At 33.6% G+C, this 24,827-nt stretch overlaps 2 protein-coding genes across 4 annotated transcripts; one reads left to right on the top strand and one right to left on the bottom strand.

The window, feature by feature from the left end:
* Positions 1–10,264: 10,264 nt before the first annotated feature.
* LOC136206281 (uncharacterized) lies at positions 10,265–23,538 on the bottom strand. Of its 3 annotated transcripts, XM_065997278.1 has the most exons (8): positions 23,451–23,538; positions 23,232–23,373; positions 23,101–23,144; positions 22,920–23,030; positions 21,394–21,486; positions 20,099–20,205; positions 19,834–20,009; positions 10,265–10,575 (listed from the first exon to the last, which is right to left on the bottom strand). In XM_065997278.1, exons 1-7 carry the CDS (start codon positions 23,507–23,509, stop codon positions 19,870–19,872), a joined length of 696 nt encoding a protein of 231 aa, XP_065853350.1. In that variant the 5' UTR covers positions 23,510–23,538; the 3' UTR covers positions 10,265–10,575; positions 19,834–19,869. The 3 variants fall into 3 exon arrangements, with proteins under 3 accessions (XP_065853350.1, XP_065853349.1, XP_065853351.1); XM_065997277.1 differs by lacking the exon at positions 10,265–10,575 and having other exon boundaries at positions 19,811–20,009; XM_065997279.1 differs by lacking the exons at positions 10,265–10,575; positions 21,394–21,486 and having other exon boundaries at positions 19,811–20,009.
* On the top strand, positions 12,460–18,719 carry LOC136206282 (light-regulated protein, chloroplastic). Its single transcript, XM_065997280.1, has 3 exons — positions 12,460–12,714; positions 14,020–14,178; positions 18,535–18,719. Exons 1-3 carry the CDS (start codon positions 12,545–12,547, stop codon positions 18,602–18,604), a joined length of 399 nt encoding a protein of 132 aa, XP_065853352.1. The 5' UTR covers positions 12,460–12,544; the 3' UTR covers positions 18,605–18,719.
* Positions 23,539–24,827: the final 1,289 nt, after the last annotated feature.

The raw sequence follows: 24,827 nt of genomic DNA, 5'->3' as shown, positions 1-24,827 counted from the left end.
CGTATATATATTAACAGTGATTTTTAAAAACATACGAGGATATGATACTACTTTTAAATATTTTATGTAATTTTTTTTATTAATATATTAACACTAATCATCCAAAAGTCCGCTAATATTATACTGGGGTCATGTAATGTGTTTATAATAATATAGGAGGTTCGAGTCGTATTTGTAAGTAATAACTGTAATTTTATTACCTTCATTAATAAATGTGACATGTAAAAATATGAGAAAATATAAGAACAATTTTAAATATTTGTGTCATTTCGTATCATTTTCGGGTTAAAATGTCAACTCTAATTTGGCACATTACCTGTTAAACTCAAACAACTAAAATTACGTATTGGTTTCATATCATGTAATTGGATGGTGTGTACTTTTATCACCTCTAGTTATTAGTGGATATCAAACTTACTTAGAAGTATCAATTCTTTTTTTTTTTTGAAGTTGCATTTTCTACCGTTTAAAATAATGGTAAATGATAAAATTGATACTGATCGGGTTTTTAACGAGTTATGTTTAATCGTAAACTAATAAAAAGGTTCTTTTCAAGCTAAAACTTGAATGAGTTAATCCCGGCTTTTACAGACTAAAACCGTAGAAAATTATAAATCCTCAATTGTTGAAGGTTAAAACCTTAACAAAAGCTTCATAAAGAATATAATGATTTTTTATTTGATAAAAGTTGAGTTACCTTACAAATAAAAAGCTTTATATAGCTCATCTAGCTGAGGTTACAAACAATTAAGAAAGGTAGGGGTAAAATGGGAAAGGGATACCAAATGATATTTAGGGAAATAAACTTAATGGCAAGACAAGTAAATAAGGACAATGACATAATCGTAATTAAGAGAAATCAGAAAATAGGACAACATTTGGTTCCTTGTCCCTAGTCCATTTGGACTTTACTTGTGTTGAAATCTGAAGGTCACACGGCATGTGGCCATCTCACATGGGCGTGTGGCAAAATTCATCAAAGCCACACGTCATCTGCTAATTACAACAAGAGACATGAGTTTTTGTGAACAACTCACACGAGTCATAAGGTGTAAGCGGATGCATTTTCAGCAGCTTTTTCCTTTGTTGTTTGCATGCGTCGTCGGGTGCAGCTGAATTTGCTCCATATTTTGGATCTGTGTCGAAAATGCCCTCATCAAAAATATATTATTTTAACATTAAAATGTAATTTTAGATTCACTTGAATGAGTAATGCATTTTCAAACTAGTTTGATTTTCAATCCGAATTTTCCTAGTGATTATAAGCTTGCGAGTATAATTAATTAAAGAGATAACATTTATAATCGAGAACAATTTTACTCATAACATCTAAAATTATACAAGGGAAAAGTACAAAAATAAACCTTGTGGTTACACCCATTTTCGAACAACACCCATGTGGTTTAAAAGTTTGCAAAGTGATACCATGTACTTCATTCTGTTAGCAAACACATATCAAATTGACTAACGGCGTTAAAAGTCAAAGGGAAAAGAGTTAATTTTGTCCTTATATTTATTTATTTTTATAAATTGACCCACTTATTATCTAATTATCACAAACAAGCTCCAAAATAAAAAATAAAAATTAAATATACCATCTCCTCCATCTCTCTTTAATTTCTTATTTTTTTTCTTCTTTTTCTCTCATCTCTCTCCTCTTTGTTAATTTCTCTCTCTAAAATCAATTGAATTTCCATGTTTTCAATTTAATGACACTAATACTCTCTCTTCATGACAGAGGTTACCTGGAATGCAGAAACTTGTATATATAACACAGGAGGAAAGATATATCTGTCTTCTAAAAAGATTACTGATGTGTACAACGTATCTTCATCTTTGATGGAGAATGAGTAACTCGAGGCTTTATTGCAGTAAAAGCATCAAAGCGAAATCCAGCAAGTGGAGGAGAACCAGGAGGAAGATGTTGTTCCAAGACAAGATCATTATCCATTAGTCTCTCTTGCTCAATTGGAATCTGAGATTAAAAAATTTTAAGAAAAAGATTAGCAAATTATCAGTGGTATTGTCCAAACTATAACTGGACCATAAGTGTTTCTTAATTCTTATACCTTGAATCTACCCAATTGTGGAGTCCTCTCCAGAAAGCTATTCAAATAATCCTTCTTCACGGGAGTTCCAACTACCAAAATTCTTCTTGCATGAAGACATGGATCACTCTCAATGGATCCACAAAAAGAGGCACGTCGATTCACTTGGGCAAAGGGGTTTTCATCATCTGTAATGGTATCGTTTCAATTTCCTCTATTTTCCATAATTTTTTTCCATTTTCCTCCATTGTTGTCGCATTTGTGACGAAATTGTCGCATTTCGTCACAAATGCGACAAGAACTGTCGCATTTCGTCGCAAATGCGACAAGAGTTGTCGCATTGACAAATGCGACAGTTCTTGTCGCATTTGCGACGAAATGCGACAGTTCTTGTCGCATTTGTGACGCGACAATTTTGTCACAAATGCGACAATAATGGAGGAAAATGGAAAAAAATTATGGAAAATAGAGGAAATTGAATCGATACCATTAAAGATGAAGAAAGAGGCAAAACCAACAAGAAAAGCAAGCATATAAGCAAAAAATATACTATTTGTACGGGAAATTGAACATAATATGTCAAAAATCTCAAAAATCGCTAACGATTAGTATAAGAAATTGAAGAAGATGAACTGAAGAAGAAGTTGAAACGGAGAAGAAGAAGAAGAAGAAGAAGAAGAAGAAGAAGCGGATGAAGCGGAGGAAGAAGAAGAAGAAGAAGAAGAAGAAGAAGAAGAAGAAGAAGAAGAAGAAGATCGACCAATTCATCCAATAGAACTAAAGTTAGTTTTGTCCAAAAAGGGTGAAAGTGTCTAATTTTGTAACTTTGAGGTAAGGTGGGTTAGATATGTAAATTGGGGTCCTTGATTGGGTCAAATTAGTAATTATCCCTTTTTAATTTTGGGTCTTCTTTGTGATAATTAGATAATAAGTGGGTCAATTTATAAAAATAAATAAATATAAGGACCAAATTAACTCCTTTCTCTTTGACTTTTAACACCGTTAGTCAATTTGGTATGTGTTTGCTAACGGAATGAAGCACATGGTACCACTTTGCAAACTTTTAAACCACATGTGTGTTGTTCGAAAATGGGTGTAACCACAAGGTTTATTTTTGTACTTTTCCCATTATACAATTTTACCTCTAATATTGGCAGTCAAAATCAATTTTACTCTGAATGTTGATAAATTGGATCAATTTGAGAAATAATTCATCAAACTGTTTTCTTGGTTATAAATCTTGCCATTTACACTTTATATATGCGTCATTTTATCCTTAGTTAGTAATATATCACAAATATACGATTAGACGTAAAAAAATTAAAAAATATATTATAATTTGTACGAATTGGACAAAAAAAAAATTCAAATATTTTACCAAATTTAAAAATATTAATCTGTAATTCTATTATTGAATCACGAAAAATATGATTTTTTCTCAGAAACAACGGATATGCAATTGATGCAGAATAAAAAAACAAGATGCTTGTATTGTATAATGATGTCTGAAATTGACCTAACTTGCAAATGTTAAAAGTAAAATTGCATTATTTTAGATGTTAAGGGTATTTTTGTACCTTGTCCCTTAATTAAATTTTTAATATACTAATTCCATAAAATAAAAATTTTATTTTTAATTTTACGTAATAAAAGCATATAGAATAAAACTTAAAATAACGTTTAAAAAAATAATAGCTCACGCGTCGTGTGATTTAGTTCACACGCAGTGAGAGCTGCAAGATATGCTCATAAGAGATTGCAAATGTCCCCCATAACGTGTCGAGCTATCATACGCCATGTGGAGGTGAAGAAGGGCCTATGCCTATAAAAAAATAATTCACACGACGTGTGATTTATCCCACACTTCGTGTGAGACAAGAATCAGCACCACCACTCAGGAATGGAGAATCAGAGCCGTAGGACGCCTCAATGAGCCAACAACCAAACCGATGGCTCAATCCTTGAGTCTAACATATTATTCACGCATGTGCAAAAGCCACACAACTTATGAACCCAAGATTAAAGGAGTAGCAAGATGATGATGTGACAAGTAGTGGGCGTAAAAATAAAAAGAAATAAAGGGTAGTGGACAACAACCAACTAACAAACCCTTCTTAAAAAACTATAAACAGGACCCCAAACCTCATTTCCAAATACCAACCAACAATCTCAAAAAAACACTTACGCAATGTCAAGTTATTGGAGTTTTAAGCTTTCTTCTTCATAATTCCTAGTTCTATTTTTACTTTTCAAGTTTGTTTTAACTTCAATTCGATTCTTTAGCAACCCGTTTTTAAGTTCTTTATGTACAATTGTCAAATTCATATTCCAAAAGTTACCAATTCCTTAGCTAAAAGTTTATTAAAATCATTTTTTTATCAAGTTTTATAGAAACCGTCCAGTACTTTTCTGTTCCCATTTCAGACCCTTTATAGTCTGTTTTTGCTCTGGACTTCTTATAAACATTTGTTATTGACATTGTACATTTCATGTTAGATTTTTATTTTTTCTGATTCCGTATCCGAAAGCCCATTTTACACTCCATTCTTATGACCCTAAATCATTTTATATATTATGTTTCAACTTTTATACAATTTGCCCACTTTTTCACTTGCACATTCCCGAGCATCTAAAGTTTGTTTCTGTCCCAGATTTTTACATCAACTCACTTGACTGCCTGAACTTGACTTTAGCCTTTCCTATACTCAATTATGTGTCTGTAAGCTCTCATACACGTTATCCAAAGTTTGGTCCAAATCTGTTCTTGACTTTAATTACTTGTTACGTTTTCAATACACTCAAATATCGCTTGAATCAGAGATCCATAAATGAAGTCAGTCTCGTTCCTTACCGACCAATCATGGTGTTCGTGAATCCCAAGTCTACGTCAATTCAACACCTCACCAAGATAGCCAATTGTGGCTATAATTTTGTTGTTTAAATTTTAATTTTCATTCTTGTTGTTGTATTTAATACAATTCGATTCTTGCATATGTTGTTGAATTGTTTGCGCTTTATTTTGTAATTGTTTAGCCATATTGATATAGATTTATTTCAATTGCAATTATTTGTCTTCAAGCATATTCAGACTTTTATTTACATTAATAAATATTCATTTTTTTGTATCAAATCTTGTGTCACTTTCGCACCTTTATTTATCCGCAATAGCTGAAAAAATATTAACTACCTAGCAAAGTTTATAACGGCGCTAGAGACCCAAGAGAGACTTTTTCAATCTTTGCGTCTATCATCAGTTATTTGGTTTAGATTTCAAGTTTTGGCACGCCAAATCCATAAAATTAGCCGTACACATCAATTGATAAGTAACTTCTCTAGAACACCGGAACCCTAACCACACGTGACAAGGTTGATAATTGGCATTATTCGCAAAATATCGCTAACAATACCAAATACAAAATTTGGTATAATATACAAAAATATATATAACGTTGGCAATTAAAAGCAATTTTATCCGTAAATTATAAGTGATTTACTTTTCCTCTAACTTTAGTAAGTTAGACCAATTTCAGATATCATGAAAAAATGCAGATTTTATGTTATTGTGTTCTACACAAATTGCATATCAGTTTTTTATATATATATTTTGTAATTTCAGAATAATTTGGAAATGAAATATTTGTAAGCTCGATAAAATATTTAAATTTTTTTTTTAGTCCAACATAGAAAATACAGATAAATTTGTTTTCACGCACAGGGCTGGCCTTGGGCCTAGGCCGGGAGTACGGCGGCCTAGGCCCAAGGCTATAGGGAAGCAAAAATAAAATAAAATAAAGTCTATATTTATATGGAGTCTGCACATTCATTGGTCGCCTAGCGTGCCTATCTCGGCTATCTGCCTACTCACGATAAGCTGAGATTACATGGATGTTCTATTGTCTCACGCTGCAGCTTATGCTTGTCTGATGTGGAATCGATTGATCATCTTTTCGTCACGTGTCCGTTTGCTAGAATTATCTGGCAAGGTATTAGCTCGTTATTTGGACGCCGGATCAACACAAGCTCGGCACTTAAAACCCTCATAAGTGATGCCATTGTTCAACGCTTTAGCTCTCAAATTTCTGAATTATGGGCTGCTACAATTGGAAATTCTATTTGGGCATTGTGGATTACTCGAAATAGATGCATTTTTGAAGATGAAAAACCGGAAACAGTAATGGTTTTAAGACGTATTTGGAGAGCCTTGAGGGAATCTTCTCACACTGGTCGGGGTACTACATAAAAGTCGTTAGTGGAAATACAAATTTTGGGAGAGCTCGGGATTCCTAAAAGGCTTGCTAAAGGGTCACGAATCATCTCGGTTGTCTGGTAGCCTCCTCTGAGGGATTGTTTAAAGATTAACATTGATGCCTCTGTCTCGGGTTCTCCTGGACCGGCCGGGTGCGGAGGAATTTTTTGCTCAAGTATTGGTTTATGTCTAGGTGCATTTGCTTTTCCAATCACCAGTTTGTTTGTCTTCCTTGCTGAGCTGTCTGCAGCTGTTCATGCTATTGATTTGGCTTACAACAAGGGTTGGCAGAAGATTTGGATTGAAAGCGACTCTTTGTACGTAGTGCAGATGCTGAAAACCAAGTCCACATCGGTCCTCGGGTAATTAGACAGAATTGGTTGAATTGTTTGTCACAGGTTGAAGCTATGAACTGTGTTATCTCTCATATTTTCCGCGAAGGCAATCAGGCTGCTGACTCGCTGGCAAACTTTAGACGGACGGCTTCTAGTTTTACATGGTGGGATGATATTCCGAGCTTCTGTGGATTGGCTTTTCTTCACAATAGGGGAGGACAGTGCTCTTACCGTTTCTCTTGATCATGATCTGTATTTTTTATTCTTTGATTCTTTTGTATTCGGATTTTTTATTTTTTCTTCTAATAATATTGGTTCGAGGGCCATGGAGTTGAGGTCGGGGTGTCAGCATAGCTAAGATGTCTGTTTTCTGTTCCTCCTTGATAACAGCCTTTAATCAAAAAAATATGGAGTAATTTTTTAAAATATACACATATTAATACTATTTGGGTTGTAAAGGATCCAAATAACTGAGATTTTAAATTTCAAAAGATCCCAATTGATTTTTTTAACATTGGTTAAGAGTTAATTTAAAAAATTGTTAAATAAAAGTATATCTAGCAAGCATAATAATACATACCACATAATTATTAATTTATTAAAATATATTTTAAATTTTTACGGACAACTTTTTTTTATTAAAAGGCCCTTATGTCTTATTTCGCCAATGGTCCATAAATTATCAGGACCGGCCCTATTCACACTTATACATGTTTGTAATCTATTATCGATTAGTGATAATATGACTCACATGTACACTTGAGATAAAAGGATTTATGATTGAAGAAAGAGTTTTGTTAATAATATCTTAAATTACTTGAACTTGTCAACGTTAAAAATAAAATCGAAATATAATCAAGCTTTTTTAAAAATAAAAGAAAAAAATTCCCTAAAGAGGTTTTTTTTAATGGTAAAGAGGGAGATTACTAGGGCTGTACATTATGCGGTTTGAAACCATAAAATCGAACCAAATCGGCACTGTTCGGTTTTTCGGTTCGGTTTTATTATTACACGGTTCAGATTCGGTATGTTATTTTGGTGAATATCGGTTTTCAGTGCGGTTCGGTTCGGTTTCTAATAAAAACCGAAATAACCGAACCACACCAATTAGTTGCTACTATGTCGTTTTATACATGTATGGTTGGAAAAAAAATTCTAATCCTTCCTAAATTTATACACACCACCTATCTAATGATAACACAACCTGCTAATTTTTGAATTTATGATTCTACAAAAAAAAAAAAAAAAAAACATTTAATATAACCATTAAATTCTAATTTAACATCTATTTACCTTAACTTTGAATTTGATATAACCATTAAATTCTAATCTAACACCTATTTATCTTAAAAAATATTTAATATAACCATTAATTTATGCTCTTACTTAGTATATGAATTAAAGCTTTCTGCTTTTTAAATTATTTGTAAAGTTTTATATTAAGTCGGGAAAAACCGAACCGAACTGAAAAAATCGGTTCGGTTCAGTTCGGATTATGTTCTTACGTAGGTTCAGTCCGGTACAAGATTTTTATATATTTTGGTATTCGGTAAATTCGGTTCGGTTCGGTTTGTGCCTAATGTAAATTCGGTTCGATTTTTCACCCCTAAACTACACCAAAACCTAGGTCAACCAAAAACAAAACCTTATTCATTAACTAATGTAAAAAAAAAAAAATCTAGCCACCCCATCTGCTTGTGCCTTTGTCCTACTAAATGACATATATACTATCAGGTGTCAAAATGGATCGTAACTCATAGAATAACCCATTTAACTTATAAAATAGATAGGTTGGATTGATCCATTTATAAGTTGGATCATAAATGGTCAACCCATATAATAAATGGATTGGATTATATAGTTGGGTTGACCAATTAACCCATGTAATAATTTGTGAAACATGAACAAAAAAAACATGAAAAATGAGAAAATTGAAAAATATGAAAATGTGAAAAATAGAAACATGAATTTATATAAAACTTTAAGTTGATAAAATCAAATGTTAATTTAAAAAAAAAAAAACTATGTGGTTTCATGTTTTCGCAGATTGTATTTGTGATTTTTTTGTCCCAAAAATCGCATTGTGGTTTCTGTTGTTAGCAAATTCGAGATAATCTCTTAACAACGTTAAAATGCAGGAGTATTTTCCTTCTACTTTTCTTTTCTTTTTTTGAAATTCTAAAATCTAGAATTTTGAAATTCCAATATTTTCTAAACTTTTAGAATTCTAGAGTTCTAGTATTTTCTACAATTTTAGAATTATGGAATTCCAAAATTCTAATGAAATTCTATAACTTTGGAAATCCATAATCTAAAGTTCTAGTATTTTTTGAAATTTTAAGGATTCCACTAGAATTATAAAGTTTTTTTTTTCCGTTTTTATACTTTTATGTATTTTTTTAATTTTTAATTAGATTTTATTAATTAGGTTAAATGAATTAACCCACGTAACCCATTTAATAAATGGATTGGATCATCTTAATCCATTTATATATGGACTGTCTCAACACATCTACTAAATAGAAGGAGTTGGATTGATCTATTTATTAAATGGATTAGATGATCAACCCATTTACCCATTTTAACACCTCTATATAGCTATAAAAACCAATAACCAAACCAATAACTATGTAAATTTATAAAAATGTAAAATAAATATTATATATATATATAATTTGGTTAATCGAATTTTTAAAGAATAACCGATAACCAAATTATCTCATTTTTTAAATCAAGCCGAAACAAACTAAATTAAAAAAGGGTTAAGGTGCAAAAATATCCCTAACGTTATGGACCAGGAGCAATTTTACCCTTAACGTCTAAAATGGTGCAATTTTACCCCTAACGTTGGAAGCCAAAAGCAATTTTACCCCTAACGTTGATAAATTGGGTCAATTTCAGACACTATTATAAAACACATATATTTTTGTTCATTATTATGCACCAATTGCATAATAATTCATTCTAAAAAAAGATTTCATGTTTTTTATAATTTAATAATAGAATTTGAGATTAATATTTATAAATTCGGTGGATTTTTTGCATTTTTTTTTTGTCTAATCCGTACAAAAAGACAATATACTTTTTTTTCACATCCCAACGAATGTTTGTGATTTGTTACTGATAAAATGACACACGTATGAAATGTAGATAACAAGATTCATGACCGAGAAGAAAGTTTGATGAATTATTTCTCAAATTGACCCAATTTATTAACGTTAGGGGTAAAATTGCCCATGGCTTCCAACGTTAGGGGTAAAATTGCACAATTTTAGACGTTAGGAGTAAAATTGCTCCTGACCCAAAACATTATGGGTATTTTTGCACCTTAACTCATTAAAAAATGAGCCGAAACAAACTAAATAAATAACCGAACTTCTTGTTTGGTTATCAATTATTGGTCAATTTTTCTGCTACACCACAACATGAGTCAACCAGAAACAAAACCTTATCCATTAACAAAAAAAAAATCTAGCAACCTTATGTGGTTGTCCTACTAAATCACAGACATAGCTACAAATCTTTCTCATTATTTTATTTTATTTTATTTTTTTTTTTTTTTTGTTTTTGTTTTTGTTTTTTTGGATAAAAAGTCATATCATTTCATTAATTTAACAATACAAATACATCACGAGAATCAAGAGGAATAAAACCTCCCACCCATATAGGCTACATCCACAAAGGGAAGAAAACAGACTACAAAGAGTAGTAATAAGACTACAAAGAGCAATAGAAAGACTACAAAGAGCAATAAAACTCATAAAAGGTACAAATAAAACAAACAAAGAAATCATATCCTTCTCGTACGTCGAATCCCGTTAAAAAACCTCTGCAATCCATGCTTCATCATTTAGACTCTTCCGGAAATTCGGATCTAAGTCCTTTCTGTTTTTGCAACCACGCAGATCTATAGATCTACGGATAAGATAAACCTTTTCCGTTCTTGCTAAGACCGAAAAAAGAATAAATGAAAGAAATATAGCTAACAGTTGTAGATCTGATGGAAAAAGACGTTCAATAAGGAATATAGACTTCAAACGAACAAGAAAAAGTAGATCTGAAACTAAAAGCTAAATCTAAACATAAATAAGAGGAGGAAGAAGGAAGACAAGCTTCTTCCCCTCTAAAAGAACCTGAGTAGAAACCAAGATCGGAAGTGGAAAGCGGCAACAACGGTGATGAAAAGTTAAAGCACCAAGATTTGGAAGAAAAATAAATGGAGAAGCTAGAGAGAGGTGAGAGCTTCTCTCTCTATCAAATCTTTCTCATTCTAGTTCCAGTTAACTAAAAAAAAACATCAAATTTTTCACAACTCGCAAAAAAAAATGCAGGCAGTTGTTCATCTGAACCTACTACCTCTTTCTACTGTAATAACAAGTTCAAAAATTAATGGCAATGCCAAGGACTTCATTCACAAGATTGCAGACTTCTAGATGTTCTATTTTCAAAGCTAAACAAGATGACATTGATGAAGTTGATTACAGTTCCAATGATCAACGGAACCGAACCAAACAGTATTGATTACTAACCAAATCTAATTGTCGATTAACCGAATCAAAATCCTCTCAAAATTAACACTGAATCAAATAGAATAAGCTCAACTCAATAACCAAACCGAAATTAATCGGTTCGATTAAGCTACTAAAAGATGACCGGTAAAAAAATTATTATAATAAGTTGAAATATTAAAAAGATTTAAAAAAAATCTATAATAAATATGAAACAATATATTAGTAATAAATATATTAAATAATTATATATATATACATAATATTTGAGTAAATTACACTCATGGCCACTGAACTTTACCCATTTAACATTATGACCGCTGAACTTCAATTATTAACAGTATGGCTATTGAACTTTACGTTTTTTAACACTAGTGACCACTCAATGCCTCAAAATGACTGTTGACGGCCTAAAAATAAAAAATCCAAAGCGTAATGATATTATAAGGAATTTTAATTCTTGAAAATTTTCGTTTTGAGGTCATTTAGGTATTGTTTTGTTAGGAGAGTGTGGGTGAATTTTAGAAAGAGAAAGCTCCAAAAAATGTGATTTTGGAAAATAAAAATGTGATTTCATGGTAAATGTCGTTCTGAACAATTTTAATTCTTGAATATTTTCATTTTGAGGTCGTTAACGGTCACTTTGAGGAGTATGTTAAAATTGAGTGGCCACCAGTGTTAAAAAGTGTAAAGTTCAGTGGCCATACCGTTAAGAATTGAAGTTCAATGGCCACAATGTTAAAATGAGTAAAGTTGAGTGGCCATGGGTGTAATTAACCCTATAATATTTTTAGGGAAAAGTACACAAATAAATCTTATAATTTGGCCAATTTACAAACAGGGATTATGTGCTTTGTGCAATTTATAAACTCAGTCATTCTGTTAAAAATTATTGTCGCGACTATTTACCGAAATGTGAGCGATTTCGAGCAATTTCAAAAAGACTGACTCTGCAAATTAATCAACATACAAGGTCTGACTTTATAAATTAAGTAAACCACGCGTATTATTTGATTGAAACATTCACCCACATATCCTTTTAATCGTAAATTTCACAAAGCACATAACACCTATTTTGCGAACTTTTAAATAACGAAAAAATAACTTTACAAATCGGTTAAACCAATTTTTTTTTTTTTTTTTGGTATATTTCCCATATTTTTTTATGTTATATACATAATTCAGTATGGTTTTCGGTTCGGTTATCATTCAATTTTGCTCATCCCTAAGCTACACCACCACCTGAGTCAACCAGAAACAAAACCTTATCCACTGAAATAAAAATCTAGCAACCTTATCTACTGGTCTTTGTCCAACTAAATCACAGACATAGCTACAAATATTTCTCCTTCTAGTTCCAGTTAACTCAAAAAAACATCAAAATTTCAGAACCCAACAAAGAACAAAATGCAGGCAGCTATTCATCTTCCCTTACCTCCTCTTTCTACTGTAATAACAAGTTCAAAATCCATGGCTATGCCAAGGACTTCATTCACAAGATTGCAGACTTCTAGATGTTCTATTTTCAAAGCTAAACAAGATGACATTGATGAAGTTGATTACAGCTCCATGGTCTCGTAAGTTTCAGTTTCTCTATTTATTCTTATTGTAATATTGATTTTGATCGTGGTAGAGGGATCATGAATCGGTGTTTAAAACACCAGCTTCAAATGTTAAGAATTCGGTTGATTTTATTGTTGGATTTACTGATAGATGTCGGTATCGGATAGACTTGACATTTGATGCCAGTGTTTAAAACCCCGGTTTCAGATGTCAGAACATGTTTGACATCCTGGTGATTGGATCATCTAGAGGATTATAGAGTTGAGTTGAGCCGAGCTTTGGTTTGCTCACATTCCGCTCGGAAGAAAATGGCCGAGTTCGGTTTATTAAGAAAACTATCTGATCGTGAACTGCTCAAGAGTAGCTCGTTAACTACGTAAACTACAAACTAAAATTTCATATAAAATGTTGGTTTCAGATGTTAAACAGTTGTTGCAACTTTATTAGTTGTAGCAATATCTGACGTTGAACTCGGTGATTGGATCATCTGGAGAGCTATCAATAGTCAAACTGTGCTTTGACCTGCTCATGCCTGGCTCACAAAAAATGGATGAGCTCAATTTGAGCTCAACATCCTAATCGAGCTCAGTTCATTAAGAAAATTATCTAATGTGAGCTGCTCGTGAGCAATTCGTTAATTCTGTGATAAAATTACTTAAGTTTGAAACCTACATAACTAAAGTTTCACACAAAACTACATAGTTTTACACCAACACCTCTATAGAAATACTACAACAACAACAACAAAACCTTAGTCCCGAAATGATTCTGGGTCGTCTAACAACACATCTATAGAAATACTATTATTAAAAAATAATTGAACTGGGCTTGATCTTGATCATGTTCATGAATATTATAATCGAGCTTGTTCACAAACTTCTCGTCATGGAACCAATTGAACTAAAAGCTCGAGTCAATAGTTAAGGCTCAATCATATATCTTATATTAATCTCTGACACACGGCAACACGCAAATACCCGTTGGGCTTGCAGCGTGCAAACACAGGCCAATATTACCATGTCCTGCAATTAAATCAACAAATGGGGCTGCCAGGAATCGAACCCTAGACCACTTGGTCAAACTGGCTCTAATAATAATATCTCAAGCTTTTAGTTCAATTGGTTACATGACACTTCTAAATGAGCTTTTGAGGCGAGTGTCTCCGTGCTCTAGCTCGGCTCGTTTATAAATTGAACTAAACACAGTCAAATTTTGATCGAGCCATTCATGAGCGGCTCGGCTCATTTATACCCTGTTTTTTTTTACTGGTGTTGAATATTCCAGTGTAATAATGGTTATGAACATGCTATGCTATGCAGTGTTTTCCCAGCTGAGGCCTGCGAGACCATAGGAGGAGAAGCATGTGAAGTTGAGATGTATCCTGAAGCAAAGCTCAAACCAGAGGCCAAAAACACTAAAACTAACACTGCTACAGAACAGATAGACAGAGATTACTTAGAGTACAGCAATCCCAAGACGTAATAACATCTTAAACTCTCAATCCCAGCTATGTTTTTCTATAAAAAGTATTTAAATATTAATGTCAAAGATAATAATAAAAGGGATAAGGTACCAAATTGAACCGAAGGTTTTTGGGAATTACCAATTTAACATCTACCTATACAATAGCACAATTTTAGTCTCAATGTTTGTGAAATAGTACCAATTTAGACTTGGATAACGGAAATTGGGGTTAAATTGGTACCATTTGACAAACGTTGAGGTATCAAGTTCCGTTAATTGGTTCCATTTCATAAACGTTGAGGCTAAAATAGTGTTATTTTATAGGTTTGGTTAAATTGACACTTTCTCAAAAACCTTGAGACCATTTCGGTAACTTACCGAATAATAAAAGTTTTTATTGGATCCTATGTTGCACGGAAACCGAGAAACATTATTTCTAAAAAAACATAGTTTGGAAATGGAAATGGATACACAATGTGAAAACACTACCGAAGAGAAATTTCCATGCAACATAGCTTGGACCTTACAACTCCGCCTGTGAGGGTCACTTGGTGGCCTTTACAGCCGGTCCCAAGCCGAAGGAGGAGGGTTGCGGTAGGTTTGTGGCGGCCAGCGTAAAACTTAGCCACATCTTATGACATGAACCATAATATAAATACCGTTGGGGCGTTCCCTACTCAGCGACGCGCTGCACTTCCTAGACCCGGGTGTAGTGATAAATGTGCAAGGGTTGCTAGCTCGTCGCCCCGAAGCGGCGCGCCACCCCAGGACCCGGGGGTGGTGTCAAATATGCAAGGGTTGCGGGTAAATAAGCTAGTCCACGGTAATGGTAGGGGTAGGGGTAAGGGTAGTAGGTTACGCTTTGGGACATGGAACATAGGTTCTTTGACAGGAAGATTAGCTGAAATTGTAGATGTTATGAAGAGGAGGAGAATAAATATATTATGCCTACAAGAAACCAAGTGGGTTGGAGCCAAGGCTAGAGAGATAGCTCATTGGGGTTATAAGCTTTGGTACTCAGGAAAGGATAAGGGTAGAAATGGAGTAGGTATTCTTATTGATAGGGAGTATATTGATGAGGTAGTAGCGGTGTCTAGGAAGAGCGATAGAATTATGAGTGTTAAGCTAGTGATAGGGGATGAGGTTGTGAATGTCATTAGTGCATATGCGCCACAAATAGGATTAGATGTGTCTATAAGACAAGCTTTTTGGGATGACTTAGAGGAAGCGGTGCAACAGGTTCCTAGGGATGAAAAAATGGTACTAGGGGGTGATCTCAATGGACACGTGGGTTCTAGGCGAGATGGGTTTGAGAGTGTTCATGGAGGGTATGGTTTTGGAGATAAGAATGAAGCAGGAAATGATATTTTGGAATTCGCATCAGCCTATGACTTGAGTATCATGAACACATGGTTTATGAAGAGAACATCCCACTTAGTGACTTATCAGAGTGACGGTAATGCGAGCCAAATTGACTTCTTCTTAGTAAGGAGTGCTTGGAGAAAGAGTTATATTGATTGTAAGGTGATCCCTGGTGAGAGTACGACAACCCAACATAGAGTAGTGGTGCTAGATTTTCGAAGTAGGAAATGTATAAGAAAACAAACACCTCAAGTAGAGACTAAGATTAAGTGGTGGAAATTGCAAGGGGAGAATCAACAAAAATTTGTGGATGAGATGACCAAAAAAGATATTTGGACTTGCAATATGGATTCAGATATAGATTCGATATGGAATAAGATGGAGCATAGTATAAGGGAAGTAGCGAAGGAAGTTCTAGGGGAATCTAAAGGTAGCATGCCACTGGGTAAGGACACATCTTGGTGGACAGAAGAAGTACGACAAGCAGTAAAGAGTAAGAGAGAATCCTATAAACTATTGGGGAAATATAGGAGTGACGAGAACTACGAAAAATACAAAGAGGCTAAAAGGGAAGTAAAGAAGGTCATACGAGATGCTAGAGCAAAGGTGAATCGGGATCTGTATACAAGATTGGATACGAAAGAAGGGGAAAGAGACATATATAGAATTGCTCGGATGAGAGATAGGAAGACGCGAGATCTCGGAAAAGTTAAATGTGTGAAGGATGTGGACCAGAAAGTCCTAATTGGAGATAAGGATATCAAGGAACGATGGAGGTCCTATTTTGATGACTTATTTAATGGAGATCACCAACAAGATGTTGGAGATATAAGTATCCATCACGATATAATAAATCATGAATGCCTGCGGAGAATTCAAAAGGGTGAAGTCAAAATGGCATTAAGTAAGATGAAGTTGAAGAAAGCAATAGGACCTGATGGCATCCCTATTGAGATTTGGAGATGTTTGGGAGAAAGAGGAATCGAATGGTTGACGACGTTCTTCAACAAAATTTGGAGAAACAATAAGATGCCATCAGAATGGAGGAAAAGTACCTTAATCCCTTTGTATAAGAACAAAGGCGATGTCCAAGATTGTGCCAACTATCGGGGAATCAAATTAATGAGTCACACTATGAAACTTTGGGAGCGAGTGATTGAACAAAGGCTAAGAAAGACGGTGAAGATCTCGGAAAACCAGTTTGGCTTTATGCCGGGAAGATCAACTATGGAAGCCATCCATCTAATGAGACAATTAATGGAGCACTATCGAAATAAGAAGAAAGACTTGCATATGGTTTTCATTGACTTGGAGAAAGCATATGATAAGGTACCAAGGGAAGTACTTTGGTGGGCCTTGATAAGGAAAGGCATTTCGCGGAAATATATTGACATCATAAAGGACATGTATGAGGGAGTTTGCACGAGTGTACGTACTAGTGTTGGGAAGACTGAAGAGTTTCCTATTACGATTGGAGTGCATCAAGGTTCCGCACTAAGCCCATTTCTTTTTGCCATCGTTATGGATGAACTAACAAGTTCACTTCAAGATGGTATACCATGGTGCATGCTGTTTGCAGATGATATTGTGTTGGTTGATGAGACGAAAGAAGGAGTGGAGATGAAGTTGGAACTATGGAGGCAAACTCTAGAATCTAGAGGCTTTAAGTTGAGTCGAAGTAAGACAGAATATTTCGAGTGTAAGTTTAGCGGCCGTAGGAGTAGGGAGGCAGGGACAATCACCCTAGATGGGAGAGTTGTTCAGGCCTCGGATTGCTTCCGGTATTTAGGATCTATTATCCAAACGGATGGAGAAGTAGATGGAGATGTTGCTCATAGGATTAAAGCTGGTTGGTCGAAGTGGAAGAGTGCTACGGGTTTCCTTTGTGATCCCGGCATGCCTAATAGATTGAAGGGAAAATTCTACCGGACGGCAATTAGACCAGCATTGTTATATGGTACGGAGTGTTGGGCAGTGAAACACTGCCACATCCATAAGATGTCGGTGGCGGAGATGCGTATGTTGAGATGGATGTGTGGTCACACGAGAAAGGACCGGGTGCGTAATGAAATAATTAGGACAAAAGTAGGGGTCACATCTATTGAGAATAAAATGAGAGAAAACCGACTAAGGTGGTTTGGCCATGTGAGACGTAGAGCGCTTGATGCGCCGGTTAGGAGAACCGAAGAGTGGCAAAGGGATGTAGTGGTGAGGGGTAGGGGAAGACCTAAGCAAACTTGGAGGAGGGTGGTCGAGAGTGATATGAGTTTATTGGGAATTGAGGAAAATATGGTAGTGGATAGGACGGAGTGGAGGGAGCGAATCTGTGTCGCTGACACGACTTGATTTTCACGGTTTTATATGATGGTTCATGTTAGCCGACCCCGAATCATTTCGGGACTAAGGCTTTGTTGTTGTTGTTGTTGTTGTATAGCTTGGACCTTACCTATGTCCTTACGTTTTTGGGCCTGAAATGGTTTCTTGATATGGTATTAGAGTCTTGTGTTTCAATGTTGAATCACCCGTGAATATTTGCTTCAAGTTCTAGATGGTTCTGGACGTGCTAGAACGTTCTGGGCATGGGAGAAGTGTGTTAGCTATCTCACTAGCTTAGTTTACATAGTACCATAGCCGTGTATTCAGTGTTGGCTCGCCCATGAATATTTGTTTCATGTCCCAAATGATTCTGAACATAAGATAGGTGTATTAAATATCACAAATTGGTTAATGAATGTTTATATAGTGCGAGTCAATCCTTCTTTTTTAAGTATCTTTTAAGACGAGTTAGCCATTTATATCACTGGTCTAAAGTTCAAATTCTGACAACTCTATTTATTATTGAAATTTCTACGTATGGTAAAATGGATATGTATTATACAAGCAGGCTTTGGTATTCATGTTAGTAAGTGTATCAAAGATAGTAACAAAAACTATTTTTGAATCTTAGCTATTAGTTTCGCACAAATGGTTTCTTGATTATTAACAATGATCTATGGTTTTTGTTACAGGGTGTTTATAGAAGAGGCTTGTGATGACCTCGGAGGAGAGTTTTGTGAGCCTGAGTTTCTGCAACCCTGATTATCAAAAGAGTGCAATCTAACTGAGATTATGAATGAATGATGAAATGTAAAGTTGAATTTGTATTTTCGCTATCTAACTGATATCAAGAAGATTTTCTTCCTTATAAATATTCCGCTAAGTCCTATTTCCCGAGAGTATAGTTGAACCTAAACATATATACTCATCATTCAATTACCGTCACACAAAATTCCCTGTGTATCAAACCTCGACCTTTAAGAGGGTGCACTATTGGTCCGACAGCCCCATAGTGTTCATAGGACTACTTCCCTATGGAAATATCCTGCCTCTCTTTCTCAAGACAAGATGTCTATCTCCTAGTCCCTGTCCGTAATGAACCAGGATGAATCACTTAAGCTAAGTGTCCGTTCACTAGCCTAGGGGTGGTGGATATCATACATTGAATAGTCCATATCTCCTATAGTAGTCTTTGTAACGACTTGGGGTCTACAAGGAACAACATCTATATATATATATATATGTTTCATTCAGTGGTCATGAGTTGAATCTAAGTACTTGTGGATACTAATAGGCTTTCCTCAGGGTTGTAAATGAGCTGAGCCGCTCATGACATTCAACTAGATAAAACTTTGAACGTGTTCGGCTCGATTTGTAAATGAGCCGAGTTTGAACACGATTTTGAGGCTCGATTCATAAACGAGCCGAGCTTGAACACAGCGTAACTCAACTCGAAAGAGTAGACTCGGTTATAGATTCGTGATCAAGCTCGACTATAATGTTCATGATCAGACTCATGGGCAAACTCAATTCCCTTATTTTTTTTAAATAGTAGTATTTCTATAGAGAGAGAAATGTAAAATTACATAATTTTGTGTGAAACTTTAGTTTTATTGGTTTCAAAACTACGTAGTTTAATTAATGAGTTGTTCGCAAGCAAAGTTCATGAATAGAATTAACGAACTTTTCGTGAGAAAAACTCGTGAACAAATAAACCAGTTGTTCACGAGCAGCTCACGATCTGATAGTTTTTTAATGAACCAAGCTCGGGCTCATCTATTTTCTGCCGAGCATGAGCTAGCCAAAGTTCAGCTCGATTAGAGGCCTATCCCTCTGTTTACAAGATTTCAATCATCAGAACTTTCAGTTCATCTAGATTATAATGCAGGTAAAGTGAACAATAATTAAGTAGTTATGAACACTTAAAACTCCAACATCTCTGAAACCCAAAAACAATGTGGAAAAAGATGCAAACAGAATTTGTAATTTACCTGCAAATGATATGAACACGAAGCTAAATGTTATGCTTAATTCTTGTCATCCTCAATGATTCCCTCAAACACTAGATATTGAAGAGCAATAGAGTATTTCGCAGTTCTCGTCTTTTCAGAATACTCACTTCCAGAATTGTTATTTCTGCTTAAAAGAAATGATCCCTTGCCATCTCCTTCAAAAATTAAATCCATTCAATGTCAAACACTTAATGACACATAGCAAAACCACAATTAAGATTACTAGTTATGCTATGGTGCAAACCTTTAATGGTGAAAATGGATGAAACCCATCTTTTATAGATGAAGAGCAATCTTGGGGAATCTCCATAGTGTGTATCAGAAATCAAAAGCTTGCAGGGACTTTTCTCACTATTGGCACAGCATAAGCCAGATTTTAACAATTGCAAATGAAAGAAAAAAACTAAGCAATCAAAATTAGATTTTAGGAAAAAGGTACAAATTTACCCTTATCGTTTTTGGGTAAGTGAAGATTTACCTTAACTCACGAAATAAACAAATTTAACAAGAAAAATTAATTTTACCTCTTCCTAATGGAAATTTTGAATGAAGTGGTTTAACTGTTATTTAACAGCATAGTTGTTAGAATCGTACGAGCTGCGAGTCGACTCGTACGATTTGATTCGATTCATGAAGAATTCGAGTCGTATCTATTATACAACTCAAATGCTTCATGTATCAGCCGAATCGGTGGTGACTCGGCCGATCGGTCGATTCAGGCCACCATTTAAAAAAAAAAACTGTTTTTCAATTTTTAATAACTCAAAACGTACAACAGAAGAAGTTCTGAAGAAGATGACTCTTCACTTTACAAAAACTAAAAAAAAATACAGAAGTTATGAAATAGAAATAGTTTCAATTAGATGAAACTTCATTTTACAAATTTCAAAACCTTCCCTCTTTTCTATTTATTTGTTATTATCTTCTTCTACTCTCTATTCTTTCTATTTTCTATTTTCTACGTTCTATTTATCTCTTTCTAATTGGATATTAAAATTATATTTTTAGACTAATATTTAAAGTTAAATATAGTTAATATTTTATTTTTTATAATATTTTGAATTTGATCCGAATTTTACGATTCAGTTCGATTCAAGAGTCCCGATTCACAAAATGAGATTTCGAGTCACGAGTCGAATCTCGATTTCACAACTATGTTTAATAGTCATTTCAGACCTTCCAAACAAGTTTTATCAATAAACTGAATTAATTCCATACATTTCTTTTTGTTGGTTATTTATAACTATATTAGTAATATCGTAAACATTTAGACATTTTGAACTTTTATGTGTTGGATTTAGTTGTTAGCATTTTAGAATTTTTTACTTTTTTATAATTGTGTTAATAACGCAATAAATATCTTACCCACTTGGAAGATCACATACCATCCTTTCAAATTTTCGGTAACAAAAGGATAAAATTTGATTGGAAAGTAAATTCATACTATTTCGTAAGTTAAGGGATAAATCTGCGATTCTCTAAAAATAAAAAATAATAGTGACAAATTTAAACCTTAGAGTTTAAGGTATCTAAACTCACTTGGCATGCATTACTGCATTGTGACACAGAGACAGAATCCGAACCATGGCTATGTCTCTTCCACGAGGATTCCCATACCTCTCATGACAGCTCCTTAAAGAATTTGAAAAAAAAAAAAAAAAAAGAATATAATATAAGAATGGCAATAATCTCACATAAACAACTAGGAGTGACAAATTCGTGTAAGTAGATTGTTCGTTCCATGTCAATTATCAATTAATTTTAAGTGAGTCAACTCTAAACTAACTCAAAAAGTTTGTGTAATAATCATATGAACCCAATCGGGCTAGTGTTGTTTTCATGTTATGCTGAAAGGTCACGTGTAATTTTACTACTTTTATTAACATGACATTTAAAATATAGGAGTATATAGTTATGTTGCACAGACACTTCTCTTTAGTAGCGTTTCGTTCCGTGTCAATGTCCGTTTCGTATCCGTGTCAGTTTTTGTTTGAAGGCTATTTTATGAAAGTTATGTTTTAGAAAATAGCATTTTCAGTGTCCGTATGAGTATTTGTTTACGTGTTCGTGCAACATAGCTATATAGTAATATTTCTAAATATATTGTCATTTTTAGAGTAGCAAGTTAACTTTGACTGGTCAAAAGTTTGATGCAGAATCTATTAAATAAACCACTAATATGTTGATATTATGTTTGGATTCGTGTAATGTGTTCACAGGTCACGTTTAATGTACTAAGGGTGACAAGTAAAAATATGAGAGGTTCGAGTCATATTCGCGAGTAACAATTATAATTTGGGATAAGGTGCAAAAATATCTCTAAAATTGACAGTCAGGAGTAATTTTAACATCAACTTCTAAAAAGTGCAATTTTATCCCTAACATTGATAGCTAAGAGCAACTTTAACCTGACGTTCAAGTTGGCTCAATCATAGACAACATTAAAAAAAACATAGGTATTCTGATCTGTTCCCGCAGTATTCTACATCAGTTGAATATCACTTGGTTCTAAAAAAAAATATATTAGTTGCATATTTTCTAAAAAAAAATCATATTAGTGCATATTGACCCTTTTTTTATTATTTCATATTAGAATTCGAAATTAATATTTTTAAATTTAACAAAATATTTGAAGGTTTCGTTTTTGTCCAACTTGAACTTGTACATAACAAAGTTTAATTTTTTAGTTGTTTCGTTTTTGTTATGTTATTCCTATGTTTGTGATCTATTACTAAATCAGAAATAAATTGTTGCATAGGTGTAGTGGAGATGATAAAATTAATAACTGACACGATAATTTGATACCTTTACTGATAAAATTACTCATATTTGTCAAGGTTATGAGTATTTATGTTGAGTTAACAATCTAACGAAGTATCTTAAACCAATCTAAAAACTTATGGGTCTATTTCGTGTTGATCCAAAATGACCAATTATCTGTTCAATAAAATACTAACATACTAAATTCATACTGAAATTCGTATTGGATTCGTGTTGTGTCCTGTTCTTTAGATTGTAACAACTAATATAAAAATGTGAATAAAAGAAAGGGAAAAACATAATACCTGTCATTGAAAAAATCACCAAAATCATCAATAACCACAGCTACAGGAAATTTATCAAACAGGTGGAATGCAGAAAAGTACTTCTTGATCCCATCATCATCATCAACATACCTTCACCACAAATCAAAATCAAAACATCGAAAAGAAGCACAACAACATCAGCTACGAAATATCTCTTTACTTCATTTGTATCCGTTGAAAAGAATCAGAAGATGAATCAATGCCCTAAAAAAATAAAATCAACGGAACACAATTGAGTAAAAGACTGAAAAAAGAAAAAAAACAACGAACAAATGTAGCAGAGAAATGTACCTGAGAGAGAAAAGGGGGTTTGCTTTCTAGTCTCCGGCGATTGCAAATGAAAACTACAGTAGGATCGTTGCCGGCGGAGGAGTGATTGAGGTCGGAAATGGTGGAATTGAAGGCGAATTGGAAGAGTAAAGATGTCTTTCCGCTGCAAAATTTGCCTAAATTGTAAATTGATTTGATTCGGATGATGAAAGAAGAATAAGTTGTTAGATTAGAACTCACCAAGAAGGCGGACCAGAGAGAAGTGTGATTGGATGGGAATTTTGGCGGGTAAAATCCATTTGACCGCCATGGAAGAACCTTTCCACCATTTTTGAATTTGGGAGGAAATGGCAATTGTCAATTTAAGTCTCTACTCGCTCAAGATTCGACTACTTCTCGGCGTAAATTACACCCATGGCCACTGAACTTTAACAGTTTTCAAGATATCACCACTGAACTTCAAAATAATATAAAAGCCACTAAAATTTATATTTTGTTGGGATAAGATGCAAAAAGTACTCCGGATATTTACATCTAGGAGAAATTTTACTCCCAAAGTTTAAAATAGACAATTTTTTTTAAGAAATATGCTTGTATTTTCATTAGATGAATAAAGAAGGATTACAACAAGCAAAATATAAGAAATGAAAGTTCAAACAAGTAAAGGCTAAAGCCAATACAAGATCCACGAATGGATGAAAACGACTACAAAAAGCAAAGAAAACCATAAAAAGTATAAAAAACATCAAACAACAATATAACATATACTTATCGTAAATCCAAATCTGTAGAAAAGCATCTGCAATCCAAATTTCATCCCTTAGGCCATTCCTAACATTCGGATTTTACTCTTAACATTTGCAGGCAAAAGCAATTTTATCCTTAACATTGACAAGTTAGATCAATTGAAGAAATTATTCCTCAAATTATCTTATCGGTCGTGAATCTTGTCATCTATCATTCACATGTACGTTATTTTATCATCCATTGGTAACATATCACAAAAATATGATTAAACAAGAATTTTTTTAAAAAAAAATATATTGTATTTTGTACGAATTGGATAAAAAAATTCAAATATTTCATCGAATTTAAAAATATTAATCTTTAATTCTATTATTAAATAACAAAAAATATGGAATCTTTTTTTATAATCAAATTGGTGCAAAATAAATAACAAAATATCTGTGTTTTATAATAATATCTAAAATTGATCCAATTTGTCAACGTTAGGAGTAAAATTACTCTTGACTGCTAATGTTAAAGCTAAAATACATTATTTTATTATTTTAGATGTTAAGACTAAAATTGCTTCTGCCGGCAAATATTAAAGGTATTTTTACCTTTTATCCCACTAAATTTCAATTAATAACTCAAAATGACCTATGACGACTTCATATAAAAAACCGCATAAGTTTCTTAGAATATCATTAATTCTTGCAATTTTTTATTTTAAAACTGTCAAAGATCATTTTGATGTGTTGATTGAAATTTAGTGGCAAAAAATATAACAAAGCATAAAGTTCAGTGAATTTTATGTATATTTTAAAAGTTAACGGGCATAACGTGTAAATTAGTAAGGTTCAGTGGTCATAAGTGTAATTTACCCCTACTTCT

Source organism: Euphorbia lathyris, chromosome 9, assembly GCF_963576675.1.
Source record: "Euphorbia lathyris chromosome 9, ddEupLath1.1, whole genome shotgun sequence".
Taxonomy (NCBI): Eukaryota; Viridiplantae; Streptophyta; class Magnoliopsida; order Malpighiales; family Euphorbiaceae; genus Euphorbia; species Euphorbia lathyris.
The sequence above is the reverse complement of the archived record's forward strand: the minus strand, read 5'-3'. Positions and strand labels throughout refer to the sequence as shown.

Excerpts from the sequence above, each read along its gene's own strand:
- LOC136206282 (XM_065997280.1), top strand. The coding sequence starts at position 12,545 with ATGCAGGCAGCTATTCATCTTCCCTTACCTCCTCTTTCTACTGTAATA. Across the intron at positions 12,715-14,019 it reads GATTACAGCTCCATGGTCTC|TGTTTTCCCAGCTGAGGCCT; the intron begins GTAAGTTTCAGT and ends TATGCTATGCAG. Across the intron at positions 14,179-18,534 it reads GAGTACAGCAATCCCAAGAC|GGTGTTTATAGAAGAGGCTT; the intron begins GTAATAACATCT and ends TTTTTGTTACAG.
- LOC136206281 (XM_065997278.1), bottom strand. The coding sequence starts at position 23,509 with ATGGATTTTACCCGCCAAAATTCCCATCCAATCACACTTCTCTCTGGT. Across the intron at positions 23,374-23,450 it reads CTCTCTGGTCCGCCTTCTTG|CGGAAAGACATCTTTACTCT; the intron begins GTGAGTTCTAAT and ends CAAATTTTGCAG. Across the intron at positions 20,010-20,098 it reads ATCCATTTTCACCATTAAAG|GAGATGGCAAGGGATCATTT; the intron begins GTTTGCACCATA and ends TAATTTTTGAAG.